General features: G+C 40.1%; 1 protein-coding gene and 1 pseudogene across 1 annotated transcript; one reads left to right on the top strand and one right to left on the bottom strand.

Moving 5' to 3' along the window:
* LOC123240764 overlaps positions 1-25,653 on the top strand; it is a 216,041-nt pseudogene that overhangs the window by 75,196 nt on the left and 115,192 nt on the right.
* On the bottom strand, positions 285-23,908 carry LOC123239881 (zinc finger protein 287-like). Its single transcript, XM_044667206.1, has 5 exons — positions 23,509-23,908; positions 19,464-19,549; positions 9,326-9,452; positions 8,522-8,614; positions 285-1,324 (listed from the first exon to the last, which is right to left on the bottom strand). Exons 1-5 carry the CDS (start codon positions 23,906-23,908, stop codon positions 285-287), a joined length of 1,746 nt encoding a protein of 581 aa, XP_044523141.1.

The raw sequence follows: 25,653 nt of genomic DNA on the forward strand, positions 1-25,653 counted from the left end.
AGATGGGGGGGGACGACAAGTCTGGCACTCAGTCTCTAAAAGGCTCACCATCACTAGCCTAGTTATTGGTGGCACCTGTACTACCAAGCCCACCACTTACATTATTTAACCATTCCCTTCCCACTCTGCCCGGGCTCACCTTGCTCTCCCTAAATCTCTGGAATTCTTCTGTGGATTCTTCCTCTTAGACATAATACACTATACGGTACATGATTGCCACTCCCAGGACTGAAACTAGTACTCTTACTCCAGGTACATGATCTTAACTTTATGCACACAAACTATCAATTACTTTTTCTAGTTTTAATTCTCCTTTTACTATGATGTCTTTTCTGGCTGAGGACTTTCCCACATTCATTACAACTATGAGCTCTCCTTCCCCTATGAATCCTTTCATGTTCACAGAGGGATGAATTTTGACCAACAGCCTGCCCACATTCTTCATGCTTACGGGGTCTGCCTCTTGTACGAATTCTCTTTTGTTTAATGCGTTTTGTGCTCTGATGGAAGGTTTTCCCACATGAATTATATGTATGAGGTTTTTTTCTCCTATGAATTCTCTGATGTAGAGCAAGAGATGATTTGTTACTGAAAGCTTTCGCACATTCATCACATTTATAAGATTTCTCTCCTGAAGGAATCTTCTGAGGTTTAGTAAGAGATGAGTCATCAGAGGTTTTCTCACAGGTACTGGATTTATGGAGTTTTTCTCCAGTATTAATTGTCTTCTGGTTAGCAAAGTATTCCATTTGACTGAAGACATTTCTATATTCAGTATAATTATAGGTCTCCTCCTCAGTATGACTTTTCTGTTGTTGAGTCAGGTCAGTACTTTGACTAAAGTCTTCTTCATTACATGTGTGGGATTTCTCTTCAGTGATGGACACTGTTGGATACTGAATAATATCTGATTGGTAACTAAAGGCTTTAGTGCATTTGTTATATTTACAAGATTCCTTCCCTGAGGCAATTCTATTACGTTTAATTAGATCAGACAACTTTTTGAGGGTCTTTTCACGTGTGCCATGTTTATGGAAACTCTTTCTTACAGGCATAGTTTGTTGTGTCACAAGAATTGAATTTTTCTGCAGTATATTATATTCGTGTTCTTTCATTGTTGTAGGGGTTTTCTTATGAATGATTAGTACTTGCTTTGGCCTTCTCTCCAAGTTCCCCTGCTGTTTTCCTTCAAACCTGCCATCATACCCCAAATCTTTGATTGACTGCCCAGGACCACCCCTTCTTAGTCTTTCTTGGGATGATTTTTCACCAAATATATCTTGCTTTGAATTTGCTTCTTTGGTCTCATGAGTAGTTTCCCAATCTGAAAGAAAAAAAAAAGATTCTTTGGACACTGGCAAACAAAGCAGCATCTTATCACTGTATTGGAACACAGGTGAGGAGCTCCTCCTGTGTCTACCTTGCCCTATGCACCTCCTTTCCAGAGAGGACTTGATCTGTTTTTCATATTCTGAACTACTTTCTCTGATACTCTTGGAAGAGTCCCAAGCTTCAGCACATGCCTGTTTTAGCTACTCTAGCACATGGCATATAAAAGCACAACTGCAGACAGCAAACATGTTGAAAAAACAGATTTTAAGGATTCAAGCTGAAGACTCATTTTCATATAAATACTGAAGTATCTAAATGACCACAAAAGTTACAATGCTCAATCCTCAAAGAGTACATTATGTGGATCTCTATTATATTTATGGTCTAATTTGCAACATGATTTCTGTGTATTTGTCGTCTTCTGCTACTAGATCATCTACTCCTTGAGAGCAAGAATTGTATTTAATTTACTTTTATATCTTCCAGTCATTCTGTTAAAATAAGCACTTATTATATGCCAGGAACCATGCTATATGCTGAGGACACAAAAAAGCAAAAAAACTCTTATAGCCTCAAGGGTCTCACAATCTAAATGGGAGAAGACACAAGCAAACAACTGTGTACCAAAAATAAATTAGGAAATGCAACATAACTAGAAAATAATTCAGAGAGAAGGCACCTGAATTAAGAGGGTTTGGGTTTGGGGGAGGCTTTCTATAGAAGGTGGGACTTTACTTGGGACTTGAAAGGGAAGGAGGAGAGCATTCCTGGTAGAAGGGACATCCAGAGAAAATGCCAGAACCAAGAGGGTCTTGTTCATGGACTAGCAAGGAGGCCAGTGTCGCTGATCAAGTAGTATGTAGTAGGAAAGGCTGTAACACTGGAAAGAGGAGAGGTATCTAAGATATGGAGGGTTTTGAAAGTCAAACAAAACATTTTGTATTTGAACCTGGAGGCAATAATGAGCCTTTGGAGTTACTAAGTGGAGAGGAGTGTGTGATATGATTGAACTTGTGCTTTAGGAAAATCCCTTTGGCCTCTGAATGGAAGATGGACTGGAATGGAAAAGGACTCAAGGCAGGCAAAACCAGCAGTAATCTAGGTATAAAGTGAAGAGTACTTGCCAGGCTGGTGGCAATATTAGAGAAGAGGGCATATCAGAGAGATGTTTCTTGGCAACAGGCTGGATATGGGGTGGGATAAGACAGTGGGGAGCTGAAGATGAAACCTACGGCTTCCAGGTGACTGGGAAGGGAGGCAGAGGTCACTGGGGAAAACAATGAGCTTGGTTTTGGACATGCTGAGTTTAAGATGTCTCCTGTGTAATTAGAATCTGTTACCCTAAAAACTATGATTCCCAGCACCCCACTCTCTTCACGTTACGTGCTGACGTGGGAGGATATAAATTTGGTGTAGCCCCACCTCTCTCTTTTCTTCCTGTGGTGGCAGTTGTGGACTCAAGGTTTTTGAGCAGGTAGAAAAACTTAGTCACGTGGTTTTATTTTGTTAGATAATTACCCTTTTATTCCTTTATTTCTAGTGATTATTAATAAACTTTATAGAATATAATACTTGGGAGTATTGGATATTCATTTAAATCCTACGCTACTAGGCATCCAGTTTCATATGTGTGAGAAGAAGATATGAGAGAGGAGGTTGATGGCGGGGTTAGGGCAGGAGAGGTATATCTGAAAATCATCAGCATGGAGATAGTAAATAAGCTCAAGGTGGGGGAAGAGAATAGAGGGCCTAGAACAAAAAACTGTGGGACCCTTACAGTTAGCAGTTGTGAACTGAATGAGGATCTCTGAACATGGTAAGCACTTAATAAATCTTTGTGAAGTTGAATTATATTGAATGGGGAAGAAGATGGTACAGGAAACTGTCTGAGGATATAATGGTTTTAACCTGTGAAGCCATAATGATGTATTATAATAAAGCTTTGTGATCTGAGGATAGGCAGGTTCAGCTACAAAAATGAGAGCCCAAACAGTGAAGAGGGAAAATGGGAAGGAGTCACTAGGAAAATAGGTTGACTAGAAGAGTTGGGGATTGACAGATAAATTGGTGGATTAACAGGTATTATTGGAACCAACCCAAGAACAAAATACAAGATCTCATCGCCTCAATCTAGATTATAAAAACAGAGTTTCTGCCTCCATTCTCTACCCAACCACCTCCCTCATGTGTCTAAGCTACCAGCTTCACCTGATTATGACCACAAGGGTTTCACATGACTACCCTTCTAAAAAACTGGGTTCTTGACCAGGACCTTGTCAAGGAAATGGATTTCAGACATCAGGCAAAGGGCACACATTATGTACCGGCTAAATCATTCCAGAGAGCCAAAGGAAACAAAGCAAATGGAAATTTGGGCCCTTGGAAACATTAACAAACTTCCCCTTCAAGAACTCAAAATCTCTTTTACCAGCTTTTTGTGTTCCTGGAAACCTCCCTCCCTTCAGAAGATGTTGCAGGCCTGGCCTCCTTCTTCAGTATGATTCTATTTTAAGCCTCCTCCTGCCTGTGTGGTTGCCACTTATGTCTCCTTTGCTGGATCTTCATCTGGGTCATACTGCTGTGTTTCCCCCCTTCTTCTATCTCATTTCATTCAGGATTCTCAATGATCAATGGGTTCAACAATCCAATGATTCTCAGATTTACTCATTCAGCTCTAACCTCTCTCCTGACATCTGCTGTAACATCTCCAACAGCTCTTAGACCTCTGCAACTGGATCTCCCAGACATCTTCCACATCACACATCCAAAACTGGTCAGCATGTTTCCCCCAAACACTTCTCTATTACTATCAATGATGCCTCCACTCTCTCCCAGGTGCTCAGTCTCACTACCTAGTTGTGTTTTCAACTCCTCCTCATTCTTACTTTCTACGTCTAATGTGCTGCCAAGTACCGCCAACCTGACTGCCACGAACATGTCTTGGATTCAAGCCCTTCTTGTCCCTGACCCTGTCACCACCCTATTCGGGGTCTTCTTTCCTCATGCTTAGACCATTTTAAGAGTCTGCTTGTTGGCCTCTTCCCATCAAGTCTCTTCCCCCACTCCAGTCTATTCCTGACAGCCTTCAAAGCCCTTCATAACCTACCCCCCGTCCAATCTTCTTAAACCATATACCTTGCTGCTAATGTCTTTCTGCCCACCCCACCCCACCCCACACTCTGTGATAAAGTGGCCTCCTTGGAGCTTCCTTCACAAATGCTCCATTTCCTGACTCTGGACATTTTCGCTATCTTCTAAGTCTGCAATGTTTCTCTTCTTTACCTCCCATCTGTGTCCTCTCTGACTCCCTTTAAGTCCTAGCTAAAATCCCTTTTGCAAGAAGCTTTTCCTGAATCTCCTTTCATGTTAGTGCCTTCCCTCCAATTTATCCTGTAGTCCTGTTTGTAAATAGTCATTAACATGTTGTCTCCATTAGAACTTTGAATTTCTTGAGAGCTAGATCTTTTTTTGTATCTCATGCTTACTACTGTCTAGGACTGTGATGGTCAACCTATGGCATGTAGAGACCTCTCTGTGGGCATGTGCGCCTTTACCCGCTACAACTGGGGCAGAGCTGTTCCCTTCTCCCTCTCCACCACACCTCCCTGCCCCCCTGCCCAGCAGCCCAATGGAAGTGTTTCTTCACACCCCTAAGCAGAGCAGCCAGGCCACTCCCCTATCTCCCTGTCCCAGTCTAGAGTAAGATGTGTGTGTGTCTGGGGCCAGATTTGAACCCAGGACCTCCCATCTCTAAGCCTGGCTCTCAATCCACTGAGCTACCCAGTTGCCCCCCATTGTTATACTTTCTATTGGCTTCTGTTGTTCTTCCTCTTTTCTCATGGAGTTGAATCTTTTGCTATTCCTTCATTTATTCTTGGAAATTTCATTATCCATGTTAACATATTGCAAACTCCCTAGCCTTCTCAAGTACTATGACCTAAACTTTCCTCCTTTCTGTCACACAGAAAGATGCAACCTTTATTTTTTTTCTTCTAACAATAATCTCCTATTCTCTCATCTCTCATTCTGCCTCACTCTTCCTAAACCTATTCTCCATCAGTACCATAACCTATAATCCCTCTCCTTATTCTCTCACTCTGTTATCTGGGCTCTGGTCTCCTTTTTCTCTTTCACAATTTTTATTCTACAGTTAGCATTTTTAGTGATATACTATCCCTTGCCTTAGAATCCCTTTTCTTCTTGTCTTCTCATTGTTTATTTCTGGAAAATCCCAAAGCTAAGTTACACTATCCTGTAAAAGTATTATTAGGTATGCTAAAACTCATAATGAGCTGTAAGGGGTAAAAAGGGGTTTTGATTGGGTGAATATTAAAAGGTTTGGTCGCCAGGGAACTGAATAATTACCAATCCCCAATTAAAGAATAACCTCAAGTCAAACTGACTTGTATGGAAGTTTATTTACAAATGAGAAGAGAAGAGGAAATAAGGGAATGGGAGAGAGGATAAGATAGGATAAGTAATCTAACACACTAGGTAATTTGCTCTGATCCTCCACTTTAACCCTGGATGATCTAATTGACCCTCAGCAGAAAGAGTCATGGCCTTGAGCCCAAGGCTGAGGGCTGGAAGGCCCTGGAATTCCAGGAAGATTTAGTCTTATACTCACCATGTGTAGTTCTAAGGGAAAGATTTAAGAACAGTCTCACCAAGGTCTCAGGGTCCCAGGTCCAGCCCTCCAAGTCAAAGCCACAAACAAGAGCAAAGCTGAGTTCTCTGAACTCTCTTTTAAAGGAGCTTCTTTTGCATTACTTCCTGTGCCTTCCTCTTAGTTTACGTGTCCAATCACAAGAGATACTTTTCTTATGACTGCCCAGGACGCAGTCAGTAAACTCTGATTTGTCACTCACTCTAGTACACATGGGTCACAGACCTCCCAACTTGTGAGTTAAGTGGAGTTGTTTACACTTTTGGTGATTAAATCTAAAGATGGGCAGGGTAGATTTAATCTCATTATCACAGAGCAGAAGCTAGTAAGGAAAGCTAGGGGCCATCAAAATGTTTAGTGAATATCTAGAAAAGGAAACTGTGATTGCCAAGAGTTGGTAAAGCTTGCTTCATTAAGATCAATTTTGCAAGACAAATTTTTTCTTCTTCTTTGCATGTTTATTTAACTGATAGGTCAAAGATCTACTGGAGATCCAGTTTACCTAAATTTTAGCATAATATTTGATAAATAAATTTCATTTAAGTAAATAAACTTGATAAATAGCTCATGCTATTCTTATGGAAAAGATGAAGACACATGAGCCAAACTCTAATAGATAAGAGATTAGGAACTGGATGAATAGCCAGTGTCAAAGAATAGTCACTAATGGTTTAAAGTTAAATTGGCAAGTTCCCCAGAGATCTGTGCTTCATCTTGTATCGCTTAACATTTTTATTAATTACTTAAAGGCTTAAATAACATGCTTGTCACCTCTGTAGATAACATATGGCTAGGGATCAGGATAGCTAACACACAGGATGAGAGAGGAAGATCCCAAAGATCTTGATGGGACTGGGCCTTAGGCAGAATTTAAAATGATTAAACTCAAAGGGATAAATGTCAAGTCTTACATTTAGTCTCAAAAGATCAGCTTTGAAAGAAGGGCATAGTTACAATAGCAAGTTGTCTGAAAAAGATATGGGGTTTTCAGTAGATTATGAGCTCAATGTCAATCAACATGTGATGTGACAAACAAAAAATCAATTTTGGTAGAAGTTTAAAGAAACACAGCTCCCCAGGGTGAGATAATACCATTCTACTCTGTCATGGTCAGACTCATAGTGACTTATTAGTGTTCAGTTTGGAGTGGGAGATTGTCACCCTTTTAAAAAGACATTGATAAACCATAGAGCAGGCAAAGGAAGCTAACCAGGCTGGTGAAGGGCCTTGAATACATGTAATATAAAGACTGATTGAAGGCACTGGGGCTATTTAACCTGAAGAACAGAAGACCAGGTGGGAGGGAGACGAGACATTTGTGTTCTTCTATATGAAAAGTGTTTGGTTGGAAGATGGATTCATTTTGCTTTATTTCACCTCACAGTAGAACTAAAAGCAAAAGGTAGAAGTTACAAAAGGGTAAATTTAAACTTGATGACAAGATATTAGGAAAAACTCCCTAATAATAAGAGGCTCCTTTCTCAAAGAAGAATTGGCTGCCTTGGGAGGTGGAGGGATCCATCTCAATGGAAGGCTGAATGACAAGCTGGTGCCCATTTGATGGGTGTGCTATAACAGGGAATGCTTTTGGGGTATAGCTTTGCCTAGATTGTTGCTGAGATCCTTTCTAATTCTAAATCGCAAAGGTTCTATCTAGAAGCTATTTCTTGATCCTAGCATTCCACCTCCTTGTGCTGTGCTTCAAGCTCTCCCCTTGTATGAAATGCGCTGGCCCTCTTCAACACAGCTGCCAAAATCCCACCTTTCCTCCAAAGCTCAGTTCAGATACTCCCACAGGTGGGAAGCCTTTTTCTGGTCCCCTCAGAGGTTACTGTTTTCTTCCTCCTCAGTGTCCTTCTATGACACAGGTGTCTATGTCCATGTGTTATACCACCCAGCCTGCTTGATTTTTTGTGTCTATGTACCTAGCAGTGCCTTACACATAGGAGGAACTTCATGGCTGAATTCAGCTGTTGAAATGAATCCTCTAATCCTTCTCTCCCATCACACTTACAGGATAAAGGAAAAATTCCTCAGCCATCTACCTAGAAGTCCTCACAATATGCTTGATCCCCAACTGCTCGACTTCAGCTCTCACCACTCAGAAGCCAACATCCCCTGGTGTAGTCAGACCATGCTTCTTCATTCCGCTCTCCCCCCTCCCGGTGCAGTGACTTGCTATTTAAAACTATTTAACTTTCACACAAGGTACTTTTCTTTCCAACCACAACAAAACATCCAAAAGACAGTAACCAAAGTCGTGTTCTGAAGCAATTCGCCTCTGGGCCTGAAGCAGAGGCCACACGCATATCTGCCAATGTGTATGCACTCACTGCATGCTCAAAGGAGTGAGGCAGGGAATGTCTTCTCCCCTAAGAACAGTGAAAGAAACAACTCTCTCAGGCTTTGGCTACATTTCCAGGCCACTGTGAGGGAGGCTCCTTCTTCACCATCTCAAGGGGCTTCATCTGTGATCGACCTGCTGAGACCCTGCTTCCCCCTGCCCAGGTCTCACTCACTCACCTAGACAGGAACCGTTGGCAACGTCTCGCTTCAGGCCCCATGATGCCTCTTGCTCCAGCTGGGAGATTATGTCTGGTTTGGAGACAGGAAGACCTAGCCATGAAGAAAGAAAGGGGAGCAGCAGCATGATGAGACAGAAATAGAGCCAGCTCTGAGCCACTCTCACCCCTCCTGATGCAGGCAAAAAGCAGGAGCTGTGAAGGTCTAAGGCAGGGGCCCTTCTCCTGAGGTGCAGGAATGCTTTCTGCATTTAAAAAATTATTCTGAGAAGGGATCCCGAAACTTCACCAAACTGCCAAAGGGGTCCAGAGCTTCAAAAAACCATCAAGAGACCCTGGTCCAAAGGTTGGTATAAAGTACCTCAGAAAGCCACTCTGGGGAGAGGGAGAGAAGAGGGTGGAAAAGAGGAGAGGGGGAGAAGGAGTGAATGAGAGAGAAAAAGGAGAGAGTGTGTATGATCACAACCTGGATTTGGGGTCAGAAATAATAATAGTATTCATAAGAATAAGTAATTATGTAGACTTGAAACTACCACACCAATGCAACTAACAACAATTTGAAAATAGGTCTTGATCAATGACACATGTTAAAACCAGTGGAAATGTGCGTCGGCCACGGGTGGGGGGAGTCGGGGGGTGAAGGGGAAAGTAAAAGCATGAATCATGTAATAATGAATATTAATGAATGTTTAAAAAAAGAATAAGTAATTAAAACACCTTTTATTTATATAGCACTTTTTCATTTACAAAGCAACTTAAAAAATATCTCATTTTGAGTTATGAGGCAGGACAAAGCTCTCCTTACCTAGAGACACCAGGTTCTGATAGTTCTCCAGCGTCACACTCCTGTACAGATCTTGCTGAGCAGGGTCCAGTTGCTTCCATTCTTCCCAGGTAAAATCCACAGCTACATCCTGGAAAGTTGGTGCTTCCTAAAATACCAAAGAGGTTCCTGATTACCCAGAAGACATCATCCCTCACTTGGCCATTGCAAGGAAAGCCAGGATTATAGCATACACAGAAAGCGGGGCTCCATTCTGAGGGGAGCCCAGAGCACTCCCAGTCACGTGGGCTTCACTCCAGGTTTCACTTGATATGAGATTTTAAGGGATGTGGACACTCCTGATTTAGCAATAAAGCTTCCCCTCAAACAATATCTACCCAAGTGAGACTCACACCTCCAAACCACAGACAACACACACATCTGTCTCCTACTTTGTAATACAGTCTTGGGATCAGAAATCCCACTCTGAATATTCATTTCCAAATAGCTCCAACAATAGACTCATAGGCATAGAATGCTTTAAAGGTAGCAAACCACAAGGGAAATACTGTATTTTTATTGTTGTGGTCCTCTGAGTTCATTAGAGTAGAAAAGCTTCTTCCTCTACCAGTGCTGTCAGCCAAGGTTCTGAAATTTCTAATGAGAGAATCTCCTGGAGCACTAAGAGATTAAGGGACCTGCCCAGGGACCCTCAAGTCAATTTGTGCAAGAGGTATAACCTCCAAACTAAAAGTTCAAGTCTCTTTACATGACTCCAGAAGACCTTTCTAGGAATACACAACATAGGACTTACTCTCCATTATTAATCAAAGATTCTTACTAATGAATAAGAAATACTCTTGCCCAGAACCGTTTCATCAGAATAACTAACATTCATATAGAGGACAAAGGCTGGACTTGTGATTGCCTTAGTACTGGGAATACCCTCTGTGAATATCAGTCAGCACAATCTCTGAAACTTAAAAGAGTTTTTAACAGAGCTGCCTAGAGCACTAAGAGGTTAAGGGACTTATCCAGGGTCACTCGGCCAGTATATGTCAATGGTAGGACCTGAATGCATGTCTTTATTGTTTAGAGATGAGCTCATTCTCCACTACATAATGCTGCTTCAAAAAATACATATAAAAAATACAAACATGTATAGTACTTCATTAGCAATATTAACAACAATAATATCTTATAGGCAGCAAGATTTATAAAGAACTTTATAGATATTATTTGATTTCATAATCAGGAAGGTATAAGTTTAGGAAACTGAGGCAAAGAAAGATATGTGACTTTCCTATTATCAGAGACAAGATTCGAAACTAGGTATTCCTAACTCGAAACCAACACTCCATATGAAAATTTTTACACATCAAATACCTCTCTCCTTATTTACAAAAAGAATGTATTTTTTGCCTTTTTTATCCTTTAAAAATAAGTTTTTATTTTTTTCTTTCTTATATCACCATTGTATCCCTTGTGTCCCTAGATTCCTTCCCTTCGCAGAGAGCCAACCCATGTGACAAATGGTATTTTTTTGAAGAAAAAGAGAAAAAAAAAATAGCACAACTGATTGAGACATTGACAAAGCCCCCCAGTGTGGGCAAACTAACAACCTGTAAACTTCCTACACCAGGAAGGGGTAGGTTTGGAGTAACTTTTTATCCTGTTTCATTTGAGTCCCAGTTACATGGTCTACATCAGTGATTCCCAAAGTGGGCGCTACTGCCCCCTGGTGGGTGCTGCAGCGATCCAGGGAGGCGGTGATGGCCACACTTTTTTTTGTATTACATTCTATTCTGAGTTCAATAAATAGTTTCATAATTTCCATGCGGTGCTAAGTAATATTTTTTCTGGAAAGGGGGCAGTAGGCCAAAAAAGTTTGGGAACCACTGGTTTACATGTTTGTTACATTTCCTTTTGATGTGCCATTGTTTTTTCCATTCACATTTTTGTATTTGCTTTTTTTTTAGTAGTTTTTTACTTTGCTGACTTCAGTCTGTATCAGTTCAAGTAGGTCTTTCCATGCTTTTCTGTATTCATCATTCAGCATTTCTTATAGTGCAGTAAAATTCCATTACATTCCTAAGCAATTTTGTTTTCAACTATTCCCAATTAATGGACTTTACTTTGTCTCCTAATTAATTGTCATCACAAAATGTGTTGCTATAAACATTTTGGAGTATATGGGGACTTTTTCTTATCATGGACTTCCTTTGCATGTAAGTTTAGCCTCTGGTATAGGTGTGGATACTGTGTAATTTTTCTTTTGAAAAAAGTTTATTTGTATCCTCTATTTATCTATTGGGGAATGGCTGACACACATACATAGATAGCTACAAAAGCATCAGTGTTATGTGTACAGAAGCTTTTTAGTTTCACATTATCTCTTCTGTTGTAGACACCATATTATGCTCCTTCAGTTACTTTATCTTTTTTTAGGGTGGCCTTGTTCCCACCATCTTACCTCCTCTCACTCTTCAGTCTCTTCCTTTCTTCCCCTTCACCTAGTCTTATTCCTTAGTTTTAAATTTTCATTTGTTTTTATCTCTTTCCAAAAAGGATTTTGCTCATCCTTTTCATTATCCATCTTCTCTTTCTGTTCATTCTACATCACCACTCTTTGATTCATGACTTCTACTTATCTGCTCTCTTTCTCTTTTTTCTATGTATTCTTCATGATACTTCCAATGAAATTGAGAGGATATCCATCAATGGGGAAATGGCTGGACAAATTGTGGTACATGTTGGTGATGGAATACTACAATGCTATAAGAAATGATAAGCAAGATGATTTCAGAAAAAGCTGGAAAAATCTGCAGGAACTGATGCAAATAAGCAGAACTGGGAGAATATTGTAAACAATAACAGCAATACTGTTTGATGATCAACTGTGATAGACTTAGCTACTCTCAGCAATACAATCACCTGGGACAATTCTGAAAGACTTATATAGGGAATGTTATCCACTTCCAGAGGAAAAAACTGTTGGGAGTTGGAAGAATGCGGATCAAAGCATACTGTTTTTCAAATTGGTGTATTTACAATTTTATTCTGGGGTCTTGGTTTTGTATGAATGTGCTCTTACAGCAATGATCAATATGGAAATGTGTTTTGCATGATAATAAAAATGATTTTTTTTAAGCTTCCAACATATCCATTCTAGGATCTTCTCTTCTCATTACAACAATCCTGGAAGGTGGTTGCTATTATCTCCATTTTGTAGATGAGGAATAACTCAGCGTCACACTGCCAATAAATTTCTGATGCCAGGTTTGAACTTGTCTTCCTGAATTCAGGAACAGTACTCTATCCACTGTCATTTTTTTTAAACCCTTACCTTCCATCTTAGAATCAATACTGTGTATTAGTTCTAAGGCAGAAGAGTGGTAAGGGCTAGGCAATAGGAGTTAAGTGACTTGCCCAGGGTCACACTGCTAGGAAGTGTCTGAGGTCAGATTTGAACCCATCTCTAGGTCTAGCTCTCAATCCACTGAGCCACCCAGCTGCCCCCTCCACTGTGTCATTTAGTGCTGCCATATGGGTACCTCCCCTACCACATCCCTGATGATATAGTCCAGTAACGATTTATACTTCTTGTTGGCCTTTTTTTTTCCTATGTATGAAATTTTCCTGTGTCCACACTCTCCCACTTCTCCAGAAATCAGCTGCCCCTGAGGAGGTTCCAATTCCTTTCCTCCACCCTGAGTTCAAGTAGATTTTTCAAGCAACAAATTCCCCAGACCTTCCTCAGTGCAAAGTCCTCAACTGCCTTGACCACACATTTCTCTTCATTCATAGAAACATTCATCAGTGGAATCCTCCTCACCTTCCAAGTAAGGTCTTCTTTTCCTCCTCCTTTTCAATCTTTCCCCTCTCCCCCTAGCCCACTCCCCTAGGACCTTCTCTTTTCCTCTTTTACCCTCATTGCAGGCCCTCAACTTAAGCCTGGTGCATCACTCACTCCTTTCTATTCCTCTACTTCCTGGACAACCTTTTAATATATCTTCTCATACTGTAATATAGTCCTATAAAAGTAGCATTTGCATGAAGACAGAGTTGCCATGTTTTATCCATAATACTACTATCCATCTCTTCATTGTTATTTCTAACAGAGTTCCATCTTCACTCTTGTCTCCTTCTGTGTACTTGGAAAGAAATCCATCATTGGTTTTTCCATTGTCATTATTGCAATTATTGGCCTTGTTTGCTGCATTTATTTAGTCCTGCAGCATTTCTGTTGTTTGGGAGTATTCAGTGGCAAATCATCTCTTCACTTCTGGTTTTCCTTCTAAAAATGTTTCAAACTCTTTATTATTGAATGTCCATCTTTCATCCTATAAGTGTAGAATCATATTTGCAGGAGAAGCCACATTAGGCTGCATCCTGAGTTTCTTCAGAACACATTCTTCCATTCCTCCCTCCTTTTTCTAGTAGTTCTGGAATAGTTGAGTTATTCAAATGCCCTTTCTTCTATATTTGCAAATCTTTCTCCTGATGGCTTGCAAACCTTGTTTCTGAATTGTATTTTTCAACTTAACCACTATGTGTCTTACAGTTTGCAGCCTTGGGCTTTTTTTCCTGGAAGTGATCTGAATTCTTTCAATTGGAATTTAATTTTCTATATTTAGAAGTTCTGGACAATTCTCTTCTTTTATTCCTTCATAATGATGTTGAGTTTTTTTCCTTCTGAGAAACCTATGATCTTTAGGTTTTCTCTAAGCATTATGTCTGCCAACTGAGTATGTTTTGCTTATGTTGTGAACATTTTCCTTTAATGTTCTTGTTAGCTTCTTTTCTCCTAGGTTTTCTATTAGTTCTTGGTATTTAAATTCCCAACCTATTTTTCTCTCCTGTAGGTGTGGCTTGCCATTGCAGATTCATTTTTTTTCTATCCTACTTATTATTTTTGTTGTGTAAGACATAACTTCTGCACTCAAAATTCTCATTTCTCTTTTGAGCTACTTATGAACAGTATGCACTAGTTTCATGTTCTCTAATTTCATAGGTTCCTCTGCTTTCTCAATTGTTGGATCATTTCTTTCTTTTTTTCTCCAGTATTTATTCATAGATGCTGGAATATTTTTACTAGATCTGCAGACTGTATTTCCCTCTGTTGTTACTGTTTTTCCTCCTGATTTACCTGTTTTATGTCCAAGGTCTTCTTCCTAAAATCTTCAGTAATTTCAGTCCCCCCCCACACTTATTTTCCTCATTACTCACTCCTGAATTCCTTGGAGGCTGGATTTCAAAGGGTTTCACTCTCCATCCACTTTGAGCATTTCTTAGTTCACCAGCCTAGCTCTCTCTCCCAGATGACTTGTGAGTGGTCAGAATTAGTTCCAGCAGAACACTGTGTTCTTTCCCTCAGGATTGGTGGATAGCACAGACAATGTTTCTTCCTACTGACTTGTCCACTCCTTCTGTGTCTCAGTTCTCTGGTCTGACACAAGTATGCTCATAGTCTGCTTTCCTCTGGATCTCTGTTTCCATGTTGTAGTCCCTGGCAGATTTTGTTCCTGAAGGTCTGTTATCTATCTGCTTGCCAAGGCCCAAGAAGACTTCCACAGCAATGGAAAGGAGAGGGGGAATGGGGTGCAGGGGTGAGTTTTGTTAATAAGCCTTCATGTTCCTGGGTCTGCTACCAGCCTCACTACCAATAGTGTGAGAGGTGGGAAGGGTGCTAAGTGATTTTTTTGTATCTTCTTTAGAATCTTGGGCATCTTAGACCACTGAAAGTCAAAATGCTTTCCCTTTGGCACAAAATTTCTGCTTTGTAAAGTTCTGAGAGGTCATGAAGAATGGAGAAATTGTCTAGTGGCTTGCATTACCTAAAAGTCCCAATAATTCACTTTTAATCCATGTAATCTTGCTTAGAATGAAAGAGCCCCTAGAGAGTATTTACTTGTTCTTAAAATGATCACTGAGCTGGAGGTTTTAGCTTAGCACTTTTAGCACACTTAGTACTCTGGGTTGCAACCAAATTGCCCAACTGACTATTCTTCACATATCATACTACATGCCTATCTCTGTGCCTTTGTAATAGCTATTCAATATGTCTGGAATGCTCTTCCTCATCTCCACCTTTTAGAATCCCTATTTTCTTTCAGAATTTAGTTCAAATGTCACATCCTAAAAAAGGCCACACTGATTCTCCCAGCTGCTCAGACCTCACTCTGTAGATTACTTCTATTTTGTCTTGTATAAATGTCCATGTTTTCCTCGAAAGAATGCCAACTTCTTGTGGGCACAATCTGTTTTGTCTTAGATTTCCAGGGTCAAGTACAATGCACTTAACAAATGCTTATTGAGTGGTTTTAATTAAATTCTTGTACTTTTTGTACAGTTTCAGTTCTCCAACTAACTCAGTTACCAGATTGAGTTAATCCTAGATAGTATATAAATCTTCTCATTCACCCATTTCTAGGGCTTTATCTCATCCAACTTTTCTTCCTTAGGGGCTGGGTCTATGCCCTTATCAGTCCCCAAATCCTACTCTGATGCTTTTTTTGTCGAGGAAGAATTGTTGTTTTCTCAAGGACTCTGCAGGAGACCATGAGTTCTAGCAGGTTCTACTGGACTGGAAAGGCCTAGAGCAGTGATGGTGAACCTATGGCATAGTGACAAAGATGGAACTCAAGAGCACTCTCTGTGGGCATGTGGCCGCCCTTTCTCCCCACTTACACCCCGCCGAGACAGAGGGACTTGGGCAGAGCTTCTCCTTTCCCTTTCTCCACCATGTCTGGTGACATTTTTTTAATTTCACCTGTCTTTCTGCCCACCAGCCCAATGGGAGTGCTTTCTTCTTCCCCTGTGTGGGATAAGGGAATGGGGCAGGGCACACTTGGTACTCGGTGGGGGGAGGAACATGGCATGTGATCTCTGGAGGTAGGTGGGTGGGCATGGCACTGGGTATGAGGGGTGAGATAGGGGCAGGGCCTGGCACTCTGTCTTTAAAAGGTTCACCACCACTGGCCTAGCATATAATCCTAGCTTCAGACAATGCAAGAGGTTCCCAGAAGAAACCTTAATAATAAGTATAGAAAGGCTTTCCCCCAACAACCAGGTGCTTTGTGATGAATTCTTTGGCCAAGGAAACCCATGACTCAAAGCAAAATACCAAATGGCCCTCAGTCTGTGTGGCTGCCTATTGCTTCTACAAGATAGAAACAGGGACAAAAGAAACTAAGAATCACAGTTGTAGAATATTTCAAACATTAACTTAGCAGCTGGCACTCTAAACATAACATCTTTGTCTTTATGACCAATGATGGGACATTCTAATAGAGAAAATGAATGCCATTTAAAAATCTTGATATAAAGGAAACCAAAAGATAAAAAGGATTTGTAGCCAAATGGAAGCATACCTCATAGGATCTCCTTTCAGAAAAAAATAAAAGAGCTACTGAAACTGATTTAGCAATCACACGTTCAAAGGCAAAAAGAAATGTCATTTCCTAGGCCTTTGAACTGTCTCTCAGAATCCCAATATTTATGAAAAGAATAAGCTAACATCTCCCCACAAAGATATCTTGCCACTTCCAAGTGCCTCCAAGCAGGACTTACACTGTATTTGTCTTCTAAATCCAGAGTGGTTTGTCTCCCTAATTGGGAGGTGAGCTCATTAAGGACAGGGAGTATGATTTTTTGTCTTTTTGTATCACTGGAGTGGAGTATAGTGTAGGAAACAAAGCACTTAATTACTTGTTAACTAAGCCAAAAAGACTTCCCCACCTTCATTATAGAGGTGGGGGACCATAAATATTGGACTCTGCACAAAATATCAGACTCTTTCTTGACTTTACTCTTGGGGAAAATTTTGTTGGATCTTAATTTTTAAAAGAAAGTATTCTAAAGGATTTTGTCTCCAGGACAAAATTAGGGAGGTAGATGATGACAAATGGAAGTGATATTAAAAAAACTATGAATAGAATTGTATTTACAAATTATATACTGGATTTATATGCCTTCTGCAAAATCAAAATTTATGATAATAATCACAAAATGTATCAAGACCACTGTTAAAAGATATGAGATGGTAACAGGCAGGCTTCTATAGAGTATACTGTAAACTCTATAACAGGCCCCATCTTTATAGTTATACAAGTGTATGTGAGATCCCACTTTGCTTCTTGCAGGTTGACTTCAATATTCTATTTCATTCAATAGGACAAAATACTACATTAAGAGACCTTCTCTAACAAGTATTGATAATGCCTACGTCAAAATGATATGAAATTCTGTGAAAGATAGAAGAGATAACTTCATTTCCCTGCCTTTTGGTTATTAACATTGCCCAATCAAGGAGACATACATTTGCAAAAGAAGTTTTCCAATAACACAGTGAACATCCATTGATGACTCAATGCCAAAAAGATTTCCTGATCAATGGTGAGGTACTTCTCATGATCCTCTCTGTAGAAGATGTGCTGATTTCACTATTCCCCTGAACACTAACGAGCCTCCTAAATAAGACCCATAATCTCAAAAGAGTTTGTCCTATCTATCCACACAGGAATCCAAGTGGAAAAAGAAAGTCCACTGTCCAAATGATGGCATACAACTTTTAGTATAAACCATAAAACTGTTCCATCATAACATATGTCTGGGATAGACCTTGCAGATAGATAAGAAACAGGGCCTAAAATGGAATGGGGAAGAGATCAGGATGGTTTGCATTTGTGGAGTGATTTTCATGAACCAGTGTTCTTCCTGAAATGAAGTTATAATTTTATATCATCGGTATTCTTCAGATGCTGCTGCATGGCTGTGAATCATGGAAAGACAGTCATCCACAAAGCAATGGATAAGCACTAGTTGGATAGTACTGCACTACCAAGTGCAATGGATGATAAGAGAGATGTGTGACTGAAAAAGGTAGTGGGTCTTCCTTGTATTAAAGAGGAAAGACTAACCAATGGACAGCCTATACCCTCCACTGGCATCCATCATATGCCAAGAGATCTGGAGGAAGGCTTTCTTCACACTGGGTGGACCCTTTGTTGGAAGACTATAAGTACTTGGACAAGAGATGCACAGAATGAGGTGTGTCTGGGTTGTGATATGTAACACTGGAGGGAACATGCACATCAAAGAGATCTCAGATTCATCAACCTATGTAAATGTAGGAATTCAAAGAAGGCAGAGGGGAACCTGCACTAGAATAATAACTCAAGATTTTATGGAAGAGATTAGGCTTTAAGTCTCAGAATCCCTGAGTTGGAAGAGACCTAAAAGCCCATTTAATATAGGCCGTGCCTGAACAAGCCCCACTGTAGTATACCTGATAAGTGGTCCTCCAGCCTTTGATTGAAGATCTCCAATAATGGGAAAACCATTACTTCCCAAGGCAGCCTATTCCACTTTCAGATATCTGTTGACAAGTTTTTCCATATAAGAGGGCCTCACCTCTTAGCAATGTCTCCCATTGCTGGGGAAATAAAGACAAAAATCAAACAATCCAAACTCCTTGTGATGGCATTGAAGACTTCTTCCACTCTTATTCCAACCAAATATAACAACATTCCTTAACATAAACCATCTGATACACTCAGAGCTACTGTTTGCACTGTTTTCTCTCAACTCTGAGCCTTATCCCCTCGACCCCATCCCACCCACTGATATCCTCCAGCTAATTATCTTATATCTTTCATGAACCTTTCCTTATCCATTATCTTACATCTTGCATGAACTCTCCTCTGTTAAACAAATGGAACAGTTATTGTTTGTTGCTCATTTTGGCTCTTACTCAGATATTTCCCTGTGCCTTTTTAAAAAAGGTTTCAATTGTGTTACTCTTCATTGGTTCTACCTCCACTTTAGATGTCTCTCCCAATGACATGAAGCTCAATGTATGCAAAGGCGCTCTCTCTCTCTCTCTTTCAATGCTACTTTTACCAATTACATAGTACCTCACACAGTATGATGATCACTGACTAGTCCTGAAGGAGTTGTTGAATGAAGAAGTGAATGTTGGGTAAAGTAGAGGGAGACAAAAAGGGAAGAAACATTCATCAAGTGGAGACCATTCTACATAGAGTGCATCTTCCAGGATGGTGGGGTTAGTCACATGTTTTAGGCAACTAGAGCTCAGGTGCCTAAAAGAGGCAATAAATTCAACAAGAAAAGATGTAGCAGCTATAAGGTCGAAAAGAATGCAGTCATTCCAACTCACCTGGCACCTGGCCAGCAGGGACACAGAGTCCTGTCCCTCCTCAGTGCTCTCCTCTTGGGGAAGTGCAGAGTCCTCAGAAGGCAGAGCTGCAAAGTCAAATGTAGATCAGTATTATCTTATAGCTTATACCTCCTCTTCCCCTACATCTCCTTCCTTAAGGGAAGGAGACAAACACCATTCTTTCAGCTCCAAGCACCTGTCACTTCACCTGAACTGCTGAAGGTCCTGAGACTGGCTCTACCCTGAGACCAAATACATGGACAATGAAAATGGACCTAAACTCATTATTCTGTGATGAACCGTCTCCCCCCACCCTTGCTCCGATCATCATTCAAGCCTTGTTTCCTGTCCCCAACTGTCGCTTATTCCCATTCTGCTTAGCCCGAACCCTCTAATGCCTCACCTTAAAGTGGCTCTCCTAGATGTCTGCTCCAGATTCAACAAACTTGCTTTCACTTTAAATTGCTTCCTTTCCCACTTTCACCTTTTGCTAACACTGAGATCTGGGTCCCCTCTGATGACACAGCCTTCCTGGTCCCCATTCATTCCCTGAAAATCACTGGTTGAGGTGGGCAAGTTGCAATATTCCTTGCTCTCCATTGCCACTTCAAGTTTCTCCTTCTTCCTCAATCAGAAACTTCTTCCTTGAGGTTCACTCAATCTATACCTATACCCAGTCAAAATTCTGGTAGCTGTTATTTACCAACCACCAGGTCACTCTTTCCTCAATTAGTTCAGAACTTTATTTCCTCCACAATTATTCTCACACTAGGTGACTCCAATATACATTATTTCCCATCAAGCAAATTTACCTTCCTAATCCTTGTATTTTATATAAGTATTCATTTCACTCCACTTCAGCCACAGATGGTCAGAACCTTCATCTTTCCATCCCCTACAAATGGCCATGTTTCTTAACTGCGAAATTCTCTTATCTGATCACAATCTATTGTCATTCTACTTCTTCCTGATCAGTGTGTAAGGCAATCCTTGTTTAACATCCAATTCTTTGACCTCTAATTTCTAAGTCTCTTGGCTAGATAGTAAATAGAGGGCTGGGTCTGGAGTCAGGAAGGAATGAGAAAATTTGGCCTCAGATACTTACTAGCTGTGTGATCCTCACTTAACTTCTGTTGACCTTAGTTTCTTCAACTGTAAAATGGAAATAATAAAAGCAACTACCTCTAAGAGATGTTGTGAGGATTAAAGTATATAATATCTGCAAAGCACCTAGCACATAGTATATGCTATACAGGGGCAGCTAGGTGGCACAATGGATAAAGAGCCAGCCCCAGATTCAGGAGGCCCCAAGTTCAAATCCAGCCTCAGATATTAGCTGTATGATCCTGTACAAGTGACATAACCCTGTCTACCTCAGTTTCCTTACCTGCAAAATGAGCTGGAGAAGGAAATAGCACACCATTCCAGTATCTCTGTCTAGAAAACCCCAAAGTGTCACAAAGAGTTAGACAAAACTAAACAGCAACAAAAGGTGCATTACAAACACTTAATCCCTTTTCCCTCTTCCTCTTTTCCTTAGTTCTTTCTTAGGCAAGCTATACTCTTCATTCCTTCTGATCTTACCCCTCAATGAACTACTTCATCTCTACACTGTCATCTTCTCTAATCCTTTACACTCTTATTAAATCGCCCTAATGTGTCCCGTCAAGCCTCTGCCTTGGATCACTCCAATCTTTTACTGCTTTTATTCCTACAAATAGGCTGCTGAACTAACCTGGAGAAAATCACACAACTATGTTTATAGGGTTCACTCCAAATTTATGCTACATTACTTCAACCGAGACCTTACTTTTACATCTTTCTAATTAACTATCCCCACTTAGCCTGGTGGCCTTTTCATACTTTTTCATCCTCCTAAAACCTTCCTTGGACTCCTACAATTCTCACCCTCTAGCTGAGAGCCCTGTCTCATATTTTATGTTTTAAAATGAGGCCATTCCATTATGAGTGCCCTCTTTTCTCATCTCCCATATGTCTTCTGTCATTAGTTCATTCTCACATGATGTTGTGGCTCTTCTTCCTAAAATGAACTCTTCTACCTGCACAAATGATCACTCTCCATGTTCCTTTATTGAAAGTTATCATCCCCACTTTCTCACTTATCTTCCATCTGTTAAGTGGCTGTTTCCCTACTGCCCATAAATATGCCTATATTACTCCTATCTTTAAAAAGCTATAACTTGATCCATCCATTCCTGTTAGGGATTCTCCCACATCACTGCTCCTTTTTGTGGCTAAACTTTTTGGGGAGACCATCTACAAAAAGTACTTCCATTTCCTTTCCTACCACTCTTATCAACTCTTTTGAGTCTGGCATCTGACTGAATCATTTAATCAAAACTGCTCTCTTCAAAGTTAATCCTAATCACCTTTGACAAATTTAATGTCTTTTTCTCAATTCTCATTCTTCTAGGCTTTTCTGTAATCTTCTTTTCTTCTCCTTCTATATTATTTTAGTTGAGGGGATTGCAACAGCTTCTATAGGTTAAGCTGTTTTTATGCTCTTCATCTATTTATCTGGCCCTAATGGTTCTGCTGACTTCTAGTCTTGCATTTTCAGCTGCTAACCAGATATCTCAACTAAATGTCCCATGGACATCTTAAACTCAACATGTTCAAAACTGAACTCATTTTCCCCACCAAACCTCTATTTCTAATACCTCTATTAGTAATCGAAGGTACAAAAATTTTCCCAGTCACCCAAGGTGTCATCTTTGACTCTTTGCTCTCACATCCAATTTGTTGCCAAGGTCATTTTACCTCCATAACATCTGCCTACACTCCCTTCTCTCTTCTGACATTTCCACCATCCTGGCCCAAGCCCTCATCAACTCACATCTGGTCTACTGCAATAATGGGCTGGTTGGACTCTTTCCTTGTCTTCCTCCAATGACGTGCATCCTCTACTCAGTTATCAGAGATCTTTCTGTAGCACAGTTCTGACCATGTCACTCCCCTGCTCCCCCATAGACTTAATAAACCCTGGTGGCTCCCTGTCACATCTAGGATCAAATATAAGATCCTCTACTTCACATTTAAAGTCCTTCATAATTTGCCTCTGTCCCTTCCTTTCCAGCTTCCTTATGCTTTATTCCCTGGACTCTGTAATCCTATGATACTGGCCTCCATGATGTTCCTCAAGGCACCCTAATTTCCTGACTAGACACTTTCACTGGCTGCCTTCCAAGCTTCAAATCCTCTCCTTCCTCATGTTTGCCTCCTGGCTTCTCCAGCTTCCCTCAAGTTCCAGTTAAAATCTGACTTTTCTGACCACTTATAATTCTAGTTCCTTCTCTCTCTTGATTATTTTGTGTTTAACCTTTATATGGATATGGACTTGACTGAATTAAGTGCCCACATCAATCTTTGTGATCAGTGGTTGCTCCAGGGCACAGAACTGGTTTAAGAATCAGAAGGCATGAACTGGATACACAGCTGGATTCAAAATATGTAGTTATCAATTTCTTTGCCAGTGATATTCTCAATAAACAAAATAATCTTTTTGAGGACTTTTCCTATTTGGGAAAAAAGTACTTGTTTTGTGAAAAGGTTCCTAAATCAGAAAGATAATAAGATCTAATAAAAAGTCATAGAATGGGAATCAGAAAACTGATTTTAGGTCAGGCTTATCTTCTCTCTGTGTGACCTTGGACCAGAGGCATGAACATTCTATTCCTCAGTTTTTTCATCATAAAATGGCAATAACCATATTTGCCCTACCTTTCTTGGAAGGAAGAAAATTAAATAGAGCATAAATATACTCCTGCTGAATCTGGAATCCAATAAACTTCAGCTCAGCCTAAATGTTCAAGCCAGTAGAGTATGCATGGGAAGGCATAAAACATTGGTGGGGGAGGTGGGATAACCAGGTCCTATCCTCCTGTACATCCTTTTATTGAAGCCATCATGAAACCTTAAACATTGCTATTCATTGCCCACACTAGCCAGCATCCTCTTAACTTGGAAAAGTTTCTCTTAGGTGCTTATTTTTCCACCTACTCAGCCCATTGTATGGAAGTCTCACCTTCTTCCTCTAGCATTTGAGCCAAATCCTCTACCAAGGCCACCACATCTTCACTCTTCTTTGGATTATGTGATTTCACCCAAGTCCTGATTTCCCCAGGCAGGATGGTCAGGAATTGTTCCAGTACCAGCAACTCCAATATTTGCTCCTTTGTGTGAATTTCTGGTCTCAGCCATTGAAGACAAAGTGCCTGAAGTTGGCTTAGGGCCTCATAAGGCCCAACCCCTTCTGGGTATCGAAAAAACCTGAAACGCTGTCGGGAAGCCTCAAGGTCAGACTTCTGTTCAACTTGGATGGCTTCTTGATTCCTGGGGACATGCACTCCTAGGATGTTATCCCATGTGTGTGGAATGGGAGTTTGGGGGTATGGATATAGAACCATCACTTTCTTCAGAGGCATTTCTCCAGTTGATACCTTCACTGAGAAATTAAAATCTGACACTACTAGGGAGCTAACTTTTTATAGGTCCAAAATGGACACTTGAGCTGTCCATTAGGGGAACTGTGTACAAAGAAAGATCAGAAATAGGAGGGTGAACCTAGCAGCCTCAATCCATAGCCAGAACCATGGACCTTGAAGTTCCTGTGGGTGCTTGGACATACAAATTACCCACAAACTAAGCAGCAGGTAGTCGTCTTCTTGAGCAAGTTCTAGGAATGGCCTCAGATATATATGGATATAGATTCAGAAACAAATGCAGGCACTGAGAAACATGAAGACATTTAGTCCTTAAGCTCTCATTGCAGAGTAAGAAAACTCCAAATCTGTCTCATAACAAGTATATACAAAAAGCTGTGGAAAGGGGGACAAGGTCCTGAATCATCAAAGATCCAGAATGCACTGCACAAATTTAATGAAGTGAAAAAAAATTTAAGCTTCCATTAAAGATAATATGTATATTATATTTAGTGTAGCATCTGTTAGTATTAAAAAGAATCAAGAAAATCATTAATTCCTAGACATATTTTCCCCTTAACTGAAACTTCAGTCATTTATTGTTTCTAAAGTGAATATCAAGTTTTTGCATATGAAATAGGTAAAATATCTCTTTCCTCTGAATATTAAAGATGGTATATATTCCAGTGCATTGAGAAGTAAACAACGTAGGTGAGATAGCAGCTGAGAGGTGCATAAGTATTAAAATACTTTTTAAAAGACCCAGGCTTCATGTTTGAATTCCTAGGTCCCTAAACAAAAACATCGGTAAAGGCCCAGTCATTTTAGTCAATCATTTCCAGCCCTGAGCCAACAAACTCTGTCACCCCAGGCCATCTCTCCCAAAGCAGTTTACAGGGAGAAGAAAAAAAATCTTCCATTCTATTCTCTTCATTTTCTCTTTTGGAATGTGGAGGCAGTGTCAGACTTGTAGCAGAGAAGGTCTGGATTCAAATTCTGATGCTAACATTCAGTAGTTGCTTGGCCTTAGGCAAATCAATCCACCTTCATTTTTGAGCTGCAAGATCCTCATCTGTAAAATGGGGGTAATAATAACTCAATTACCTACCTCACATGAGTGTTATTAAGAAATCACGTAGCAAACCATAAAAATCTATGACAATAAATATCCCTTCTCCCTTTACACTCTGTCTTTATGAGATAGTCTGTAACCAAATGAGAAATGGGATATTTGTAAAGGGCTTTGCAAATTATAAGATGACCTATCATTCTTTTATTTTAAAAATTTGTTTAATTATTATTTTTAGTCCCAGATTCTCTCTCTCCTTCCACCTCTCCCCTATCCGTTGAAAAGCAAGAATTCTGATACTCATTCTATTTATGAAATCATGCAAAACATTTCCAAATAAGTCATGTTGGGTTTTTTTAAAAGGCAAGAAAAATAAAGTAGAAAAAAAGTATATTTCAATCAGTATTCAGAAATCATCAGTTTGTTCTCTGGAGGTAGACAGTATGTCATCATGAGTCCTTTGGAATCATCTTGGATCATTGTATTGAGGCAAGCAGCTAAGTCTTTCACAGTTGATTATATCTTTACAGTATTGCTATTACTGTACACAAAGATCTCCAAGTTCTGATCACTTCAATTTCCATCAACTCATATAAGTCTTCCCAGATTTTTCTGAAATCTTCCTCTTCATTATTTCTTATAGCACAATTATATGCCATCACAATCATATGCCACAACT

Source organism: Gracilinanus agilis, chromosome 3 (assembly GCF_016433145.1).
Source record: "Gracilinanus agilis isolate LMUSP501 chromosome 3, AgileGrace, whole genome shotgun sequence".
NCBI classification, from domain to species: domain Eukaryota; kingdom Metazoa; phylum Chordata; class Mammalia; order Didelphimorphia; family Didelphidae; genus Gracilinanus; species Gracilinanus agilis.